General features: G+C 38.3%; 1 protein-coding gene across 3 annotated transcripts in view; it reads right to left on the reverse strand.

Moving 5' to 3' along the window:
• LOC118123692 (sodium- and chloride-dependent GABA transporter 2) overlaps positions 1-9,687 on the reverse strand; it is a 127,736-nt gene that overhangs the window by 7,480 nt on the left and 110,569 nt on the right. Inside the window, exons 3-12 of one of the 3 annotated variants that reach the window (XM_047343782.1) lie at positions 8,054-8,188; positions 5,171-5,308; positions 4,463-4,574; positions 4,184-4,316; positions 3,555-3,689; positions 3,228-3,331; positions 2,458-2,582; positions 2,206-2,318; positions 357-494; positions 142-244 (exon numbers count right to left, since the gene is read on the reverse strand). In XM_047343782.1, the coding sequence (XP_047199738.1) occupies positions 142-244; positions 357-494; positions 2,206-2,318; positions 2,458-2,582; positions 3,228-3,331; positions 3,555-3,689; positions 4,184-4,316; positions 4,463-4,574; positions 5,171-5,308; positions 8,054-8,188 (1,236 nt within the window). The remainder of the gene's footprint in view (positions 1-141; positions 245-356; positions 495-2,205; positions 2,319-2,457; positions 2,583-3,227; positions 3,332-3,554; positions 3,690-4,183; positions 4,317-4,462; positions 4,575-5,170; positions 5,309-8,053; positions 8,189-9,687) is intronic. The other 2 variants (XM_047343783.1, XM_047343785.1) reach the window with 2 other exon arrangements.

Genomic DNA, 9,687 nt, shown 5'->3' on the forward strand with positions numbered 1-9,687 from the left:
ATTCAAATAGAAACAGTAAAGAGAAACATGATGAATAGGTTAGGAGGATAGATTCCCCAGATTCATTCACACACTGTATTTTTCCAAATTAGAATCCCAGTTTAAACACATAACCATGCACCCATGAGTGATAGCACTTACCGAAGGCCCACCCAACAGCCACACACTGGACCAGAGACACAAATAATATAGATGCTCCATTCGGACCATAGTAATCAACCAACTGGAACAGATAGACTCCTCCCTGGGCAACAGAGAACATACATATACAGTGTCACTTAAAAGACTCCTCCACTATAAGAATTGTTTTAGTGATAGGTGTTGTGTTTGGGTAAGGTTTCACCATCATAGGGTACCTGAGTAGTGAGAGGGATCTGAATGATGAAGCAGATAGAGCAAAAGAGGAGGAGGAAGATTTCTCTACGCCAGGGTTTTCGCATCGTTCCTGGGAACATGTCAATCACTGATGATGTTATTGTTTCCAAACCTGCAAACTAACACATGAAAACAGACAGAAAGGAGAATAACTTCAACACATTATTTCAACAAACATGCGTCAGGCCCAGGCTTATTATCATTTCAGTTGTGGCATGTGAGTGTATGTTGGTAACAACCAGTCAGTCTTAGGTGCAGCAACACGACATGCAATAGAGTACCCAGCCACTTTGAAAGGGAAATCACAATTTTCTCTGAAATAAGTTTCAAGTAACCGCCATCCACTCTTGTCTATACATAAAAAAATATATATATATATTTTCCGAACACATTACTATTAATGAAAATGTAATGTTACATTTATTGTAAATATATTGTATATATATTATATATTGTGTGTATTGTAATTCTGATTGTGCTCTGTACAGATTCAATGCTTCCTGTGCCAGACACAGCACTCCCATAACATAAATGAGCCTCATCCACGTGTCACAGATAGGATGGTGTTCTTTTCTTTGAAAGCTTAATTTTCCCCCGCTAAACGTGGAGCTGCCATGACATATCATCATAAACTCAACATCTCTGAAATATTGCGAAAAATCAGCATGTATGTTTGCAAACTCCAGTTTTCCTGTTTAACTTAAGAAAGCAGTCCGTTTTTATGTGCTAAATTAAGAATGATTAATTCTCTAGAGAACACAAAGTTGTTGTTATGTCTTAACAATGACATGATAAAAAAAATTGACAACATGACGGCTCCCAAAGGGAAGCCAAAACATTATGATGGCCACCTCGGAGCTGGCTGCTGCATAGGTCATAATCCACGACTCATGTTAGCAAATAGGACATGGAGCAAACCAAAACTCACAAATAGATATAAATTAATTTTTGTATGCATATTTGACTCTATGTTCCTGAAGAGTTTGGTTTTACTTATTTATTTGATGCCACAAAAGTGAGATGTTGACAGCATAGATAGATAGATAGATAGATAGATAGATAGATAGATAGATAGATAGATAGATAGATAGATAGATAGATAGATAGATAGATAGATAGATAGATAGATAGCAGTCAGGAGAAGCAGGTAGAGGCATAAAGTGACATATTAACTCCACTGTGTAGATCACATGATCACCACAAACTTTCTAAACATCTTTGTAGGTGTCTTTTATGTGTACAACGCTACTTTTTCAGCAGGAGATATTTGTTTAGTTTTCTTTTTTTTTCATTTTTCATTCTGTCCCGTGTTAGCAGCGTCATCAACCCCCCCACTCGCTCACTGTGAATTCAACGGGGGACCCCATGCTGTGTTCTCACATCGGATTTTCTGATTTTCTGCTGATGTTATACTGGGAGGCCAGGCGGAGAAAGCCCACAGATAATCTGGCAGCTCTCACTTGGACATTTCCATTCACACATGCACCTCCTCCAGGGAAAATGCAGAGAATTTCCGGAGTTCAGTGCATGCCTTAAAAGCAGAATTACATTGGACCTTAAGCCGCTCTGGATTGACAGAGGCCATGCCATGACATGTCTGGCTATGTTTGTTTTGTCTCTGTTGTACTCAGATCTCTTTTGAAATGTTTTTTTAATCAATGATAATAGTTGAATTAAATGTTATATACACTATATAGCTGTTGAAATATTTCAGGACCTAAGTAGTTGACTGACCAACAAACTGACCCTAGCATGAATAAAATCTTCAAATACAATGGGGTCCAAAAGCGACCACGTTCCCATTCGTGTAAGAAATACTCCTTATCTTACCACTGTGTCCAGCCCCAACATTATGAGCATGATGAAGAAGCAGGCAGCCCAAAACTGAGGCAGGGGCATCATGGCAACAGCCTGAGGAAATGCAATGAACGCAAGACCAGGTCCTTAGAGGAAAGAAGAGACATTTGAATTTTCTTCCTCTCCACTTGTCTTGAATTAGATCTTTGTCCTTTTGAAGCAAAAATGTGAGTGAAGGAAAATTCATATTTAACAGACATGGTTGCTTCAAGGTTTAAATCAGACCTGAATCCACGACCATGTTGATGGGAACTCCCTGGACCTGGGCCATGAAGCCCAGAGCTGAGAAGACTGCAAATCCTGCACCCAAGCTGGTGCAACTGTTCAGCACACACAGCCACAGACTGTCCCTGCAAAAACACACACACACACACACACACACACACACACACACACACACACACACACACACACACACACACACACACACACACACACACACACACACACACACACACAAACCTTTCTTTGATAGCAACAGTGGATATACATAGGGAAAGTGGAGACGGGGAGAAGGGTTAGAATACATGCTGCAAACTTGTCTGGCCAGAGAAGACAACTGGGGCCTTCTGCACAGAGAAATTAAGTATTCTATCAATTTTACAATGTGTATACTATATATATATCTATATCTGTATATGATATATATTGACCTGATTTCTATAGTTAGGCATAGTGGGTGTGTATATACACCCACTATACCCGGTCACCCCATAAAGTTCTCACTTAATACAATTTATAAGTTAGATACATTTTGGACCATTCAGTGCTATCTCCCAGAGCATTGCAGAAGGCTCTGAATGTATTTAACTGAAAGGGTTGTGGAAACAGTGCAATGCAAAAGCAGATTCATAATTTATAGGTCTTTTCAAAATAAATTGTCTTCCTTCACAAGAGAAAAAACCTGATACTAACTGTGGGGTGAAACTGATGGTTGGACTCCAAAAACACAACTTCATCAATGTTTCAGTGGAACTACTGATCACATGGTTTACCTGTAACAGTTGTTCTTAACTTTGTTGTAGCTGCCCAGAGTGATTAAGGTCCCTGATGCAACACCATAGGAGAAAAGGACCTGAGCGCAGGCTTCCATCCACACCTGATTACCAAAGGTGAAAAACCATATGTAATAACGTCATCGTCATAATACTGTGTCAAAAGAACTGCGGTTTCATCACCATTCTTTGCACATCTACAACAATAATTGGCCAAAAGTAGCTTTGACTGGTCAACATAAAAATGTACCATTGAAAAACATCTTTTAGTCACATAGTCCCAGAAAAAACATTGTAAAACTTCATGATTTATCTAAGGTGTCTCACCTGAAGGTCTGCCAGACGAGAAGGTTCTGGATAAAGGTAATAGACCACACCCTGCCAGGCCCCTGGCAGTGTCAAGCCCCTGACCAGCAGAATGACCAACATTACATAGGGGAACACTGCCGTGACATACACCACCTGAAATTTCAGTGGATAGATAACATATTTCTGTGTCAGGTTACAAGAGCACTGGCCCTATGATACTGATAGTGTTGGTCAAGAGGTGCTTCCATTCCATGTCAACACAACAGAAAGAAAAATGAAGAAAATAGTTACAATTTGTTACAAGTGTTCGATAACTTTTCCAGGATAGTAAATACATATTGTACTGTAATGAGAACTGACAAAAATAAACCCAGTATGAACCAAATGTCAAAATGCTCCTCATTTTTATAAGATGAGTCAGTTGCACCAATGTAGCAGATGTCAGTTGTTCAATGCAAATGTTCTAAATGTTCTGTAACTGTATCAGCAGTAAGTGGGAAAATCCCTGCTGACCATTTGTTGACACTGCTGCTGCTTCCTCAATAGTGTAGTTTCCCTGATCAAAGCCAAGTCTTCCTGTTTGGCAAAACCATTGGTAGGCTATAAAAACTAAATTGATTGCACACAGGTCTGATCTGCTCACAGACCTTTCCTGTGAAGCGGACACCTTTCCAGATGCAGAAGTAGCAGGCCACCCAGCAGGCCAGGAGACACAACAGCAGCTCCCATTTCACTGTGCCAATCTCGTCTATTCCCCCAGACATGGACAACACTCCTCTCCTGTGTGGGGACACCAGACAGTGGGTGGTGGTTGCATGTGTAAAGAATTACTGTCCTTACCAAGGACAGAATGTATTTATACATTAAATATGTTCCTGCCACCCTATGTCATTTATAATGAGCTTTGTTTGGCAACACTGACTCACTCCCAGAACTCAGATGCTGAAGACTTGGTGAGATTTCCAGATGTCCAGTTTCTGGTCAGGTTACCATTGTGTAATGCAGTCCAGTTTGCAGATGTGAGGTCCACACATCTGTCTGTTGACAGAAAATGTGTTATTTAAACTTCAATTTTCAGATCACAAAGTGAATTGAAATGATCATCAGAATGATAGTTATATGGTTATTATTTTATGTTACTAAGTTAAAAAATGTGTTTAACAAATGGTTCAGTGCTTGACTGGAGCTCTGACAGCATGGTCCCATACTCACTGAACTGAAACACAACCAAATGGTGTACATGCCAAACTCTTACATACTCATGTGAATGAACACAGCAAAAGTGTTTTTTGCTGAATGCAAAGAGGTTAAAACCTTGATGGATGGCACCGATGCAAGTAGGATTTCTCGAGGTGCTGCTTATGGTCAATCTGACTGTGACAGAGGGTGAGTGTGTTTGTGTGGGAGAGAGGGAGAGTGAGGCAAAGAGGGCTGTCCTCCTGATCTTAACTTTTAACTGCAGAGCCTGCCATTTAGTTCACAGCACTGCTTGATCGCACACAAACAAAATCTCTATCTGCACAGAGCTTTCTCTCTCAAAGGGGAATGGACGGGTGAAGATGAACTGATGAAGAAAGATCTTGTCACAGATGTCTGATGAAGATGGCAGTGTCGATGTAAAAACCCGTGCTGACCTGTGTTCCAGGGATTGTTGCAAGTAGCCCAGGGCAGAGTGGCCCTGAAACAGTAGATGAGGTAGAGGAGGGCCCAGGCCAGAACAATGATGTAGAGTCTGGAATACAGCTGGATCACTATGCTAGAATAGCCTATTCCTGGAGGAAGAAAACATCAAAAATCCTGCAGAATCATTTAGTTTTAGCCCTGTGACATACAGCAGATAAATATGACACCAACATAAACACGATAATACTGCCAATACTGCTCAGGACTGTAGAGGCATTGCTTATTGACAAGTTTGAGCATTTGTATTTTCTAAATGTGCCAAGTCTAACATTTGAATCTGAAAAGTCAACATCAGAATGTGCCCAGCCAGTTAAAGCTGGTGTAAGAAATTTGAGGAAGAAAATGTAAATAAAGCTACAACTATGACTCAATTAATCTATTAGTTGATCTACTCTCTCTAAACTGTTTTTACATCAGTCTATGCATGAAGTTTCATTCCTCTGCAGTTGTTCACGTTGTATATTGAACAATTCACTTTATAAGGATATTGCCTAATATCATTGCCTATATTGTGTGCAGATGAAAATTAATGTTGATGGGTGTGATCTTATTGTTTGATAGCCAATGTTGTCTAAATGCTGTTGTACAATGAAAATTTAACAAATGACAGCTTGCCCTCAAAGTAAACCTTTTGGGTTATGTAGGCCAGACATCCACAAACTTTTAGGGTCGTTATCATGGAGCCAACAATAAAGATCTAGATAATTTAAACTCTTTCTACGAGTCAGACTCACAAGTCACAACACTATATGAAGTCTTCACCCAAAATTACAGATTAAATGGCCTTAATCAAACTAGTGACCTGAGGAATGTATAAATTAATAATTACATGCATACATGAATATTACTGTAAATAGTCTGTATCTATATAACGCTTTTCTAGTCTTGATGACCACTCAAAGCACTTTACAGTACAGTTGTTTGCCATTCACCGTTCACTGCAGCACTCCCTTGAAATTGACCGGTGCAGCCAACATGGCTCACAACCTAAAACTTTTACTTTGAAGGCGAGCTATCTGTCTTTCCATCTTTTGATTTTCTTGATCCATTTTTATAATATAAGTTGGATAATGGCACAAAATCTGAAGAATTGTACGTCTTCAGTCCAGCCATGCTTATCATGACATGTTAAAATGTCTGTTCAGTCAGTGACCTGCCTAGTCCCCAGATCTGAATACAACAGAACATCTTCAGTGTGATAGAACGGCTGATAAGCAGCAAGAATGAGCAGCTAGGGTATGTGCAGAAATGATTTGATGCAATCACTTCAACATGAAGAAGAATCTATAAGAAAAGTAAAAAAATAATTAAATGTCATATATTGAATATTTGGCGCATTTGATGATAAACAGAATATTTGCTGTAGTTTACCGTGCTCCTGGGGCTTATTCAGAATTTTTAACGGAATTCCCTGAGTTTTTATCAAACCTAGTCCTAAAACAGATAAAGTTATTATTGTTGGTGACTTTAATATTCATGTTGACAATAATAATGATTGCCTTAGTGAAGAATTTATTTCAGTACTAGACTCAATTGGTTTCAGTCAGTGTGTACACCAACCTACTCATTGTTTTTACCACACACTTGACCTTGTATTATCATACAGTGTCAAAATTGAACATCTAATAGCACTTCCACATAATCCGATTCTATCAGACAATAATTTAATAACCTTCGATTTCTCATTATCAGAATATATGCCACTAATAAAAAACTCCTTTTCTAGATGTCTACCTGATAGTGCTGTAGCTAAGTTTAAGGAAATAATTCCAATTACATTTAACCCTGTATTATCCGTCGATATAAACAACGAATTCTTTAAAAACCCTAGCTCCACTGAGATTGACCATCTTGTCCAGTTCTGTAAACTCATTACGATTAACATTAGACTCCATAGCGCCTCTAAAAAATAAGTATATATAAATATATAAAAATATACAGTGCTGTGAAAAGTATTTGCCCCCTTCCTGATTTCTTCTATTTTTTTGTATTTGTCACACAAATATTTCAGATCATCAAACTAATTTATCATGAGATTTCCTCTACTGAAGAAAGAAGCTGTGCAGAAGTACCTGGCCGAATGTAAAAAAAGTATTTGCCCCCTTAATTCCTAAATCAATACATTAATCCAAATTTAATGGATAATTGAGTCCAATGCAACACCCAGGCATGATTACTGCAATACCTGCTCAATTATAAGTTAAATAGAACCTGTCTGGCAATATAAAGTGGGATAATATTCTGTGGAATGATGAGTCAAAAGTAAACCTCATTGGAAGTTATAGGTCCTGTTGGCGTAAAGCTAAGACATCATTCTACAATAAGAACATCATATCAACTGTCAATCACGGTAATGGTAGTGTGATGTTCTGTGGCTGTGTTGCTGCTTCAGGACTGGGACGACTTGCTGTCATTGATGGAACCATGAATTCTGCTCTCGACCACAAAATCATGAAGAAGAATATCTGCCCATGAGTTTATGACCTAAAGCTCATTTGCACATTTGCAAGTCCACCTCTGAATGGCTCAAAAGAAATAAAACTAAGGATTTGGGCCTAGTCAAATTCCTGACTTAAATCCAATTGAAATGCTCGAGCAAGACCTTGGAGGGGCAGTTCGTGGTTGCAGGCCCTCCAATGTGGCTGAATAAAAACAAATCTGCAAAGAGAAGTGGGCCAGACTTCCTCCACAATGAGGAAAATAACTAATGGCATGCATTTAGTTGCAGTTGTTGCTGCCAATGGTGGCACAGTTATTGGGTTTTGGGGGTCAATACTTTTTGCAAAGTACAACATTCGCAGTGTTTGAATTTTACTGTGGTTATATAAGATTACCCTGTGATAGTGGGCTGAGGTTGGTCCAGCAGGTGATGGCGCCCTCCTGTGTGTACTGACCAATCACAGTCTCTAGCAGGAATATTGGCACACCACACAGTACAGCAAAGAAGAGGTAAGGCAACAGGAAGACACCTGCACACACAGAAATACACATCAGCTGTTGATAAATGTCAATACAATGTCTGTGTTATGGTTGCAAAATGGCTTGGACTCAATATGCGGAACTGAGAACCACAGCACACAGAATAAAGAACAATACTTATTTATTAACAAAGTAAACAGTGTATATACCAACTACAGTGAAATGAAGTGACTAGCTAACAGACCTAAAACTACCAAACCTAAGGTTAAAGAATGGATGAAGTACGGAAAGGGGAGAATTCTGTGTCAGGTTAAGGAACTTCAAGAGGAGTGTTTTCTGCGGGTGAGAGGATCTCCCTAAATGCAGACTTCATGCTTTTTAACTTTGAAGACCTTTTACATACACAATTATCTACATAACACATTACAGGAAAGAAAAACTGAAATAGCATCATATGTCTCTTTTAAACATAAATCCTTATAGTGCTGCAGTTAAATATTATTCAGTTTAGAGCAGCATTGTTGAATTTGCCATGTAAAACTAAAAGTGGACAATTCAAGCCAATGGTATAGCCTAAATTAATCATCATTACATTTTTGAACCTTTGTCAAAACATAAGTGACAATTAGATTGCTGGTTTTGTGGCTTCTGCCTTTATTTTCTTATATCCCCTCTCTTTGTTTATATTGTCGTACTTGAGTTTTTTTGAACAGTGTTTGCTGGTTGTTCATTTTATACATGGTGATCTGATGACCAAACAATTGAAACTTCAATTCAAACAAATATGAATAGCAGCTGTGCGCTTAAATATGAGTTGATATAATTGTGCCAGTGAATCCAAATCATTTGGTCTAGATATTTTGTACGGTTAAATCAAATGCATTCAGGTAATTCGTATATAGGAAATTTGGAGTATTACATCTTCAAAAGTTTACAGTTGTGACAATTTTGGGATGATGAGCCAGATTTTTGAATTTTACTATATTCTGGTATTTTTGTATTATTGTGCTATGTATTTTATTGTTCAAACACCACAATAAATATTCAACTGTCCTTATTCTTATTTACATAACCAAATAGGGGTGGCTGTGGCTGAGGGGTATGGGTAGAGCAGTCGTCCCCCATCACAGAGTTGGCGGCTCAAATCCCAGCCCATGCCGAAGTGTCTTTGGGCAAGATGCTGAATCCTGAATTACTACTACTTTATTGTAATAAAAAGAGATTTATATATTGTAGTTTAGACAGTAGCATTGTAAAACAAAATTTTGTAATATTCCCATAACAGTATATACTGTCCTGTTACAGTACGCCAAAACTTTAGGATGCAGTTTGTTTTACAGTTATTTAACTATAAAATCTACTACAGATACTACAAGATATCAGTAATTTACTGTTCAATAAAGATATAGTTAAACTAAAAGCCATTCGGAATCATTCATTTTACAGGCAGTTGCTCATGAAGAAATTGTTGGAAAAAATTAAGTATTGACTTGATGGTAATGATAGTCAAAGGATTGCCAAAGTTATTTTAATTCAGCCTGAGGGTAAA

Source organism: Hippoglossus stenolepis, chromosome 16 (assembly GCF_022539355.2).
Source record: "Hippoglossus stenolepis isolate QCI-W04-F060 chromosome 16, HSTE1.2, whole genome shotgun sequence".
Taxonomy (NCBI): Eukaryota; Metazoa; Chordata; class Actinopteri; order Pleuronectiformes; family Pleuronectidae; genus Hippoglossus; species Hippoglossus stenolepis.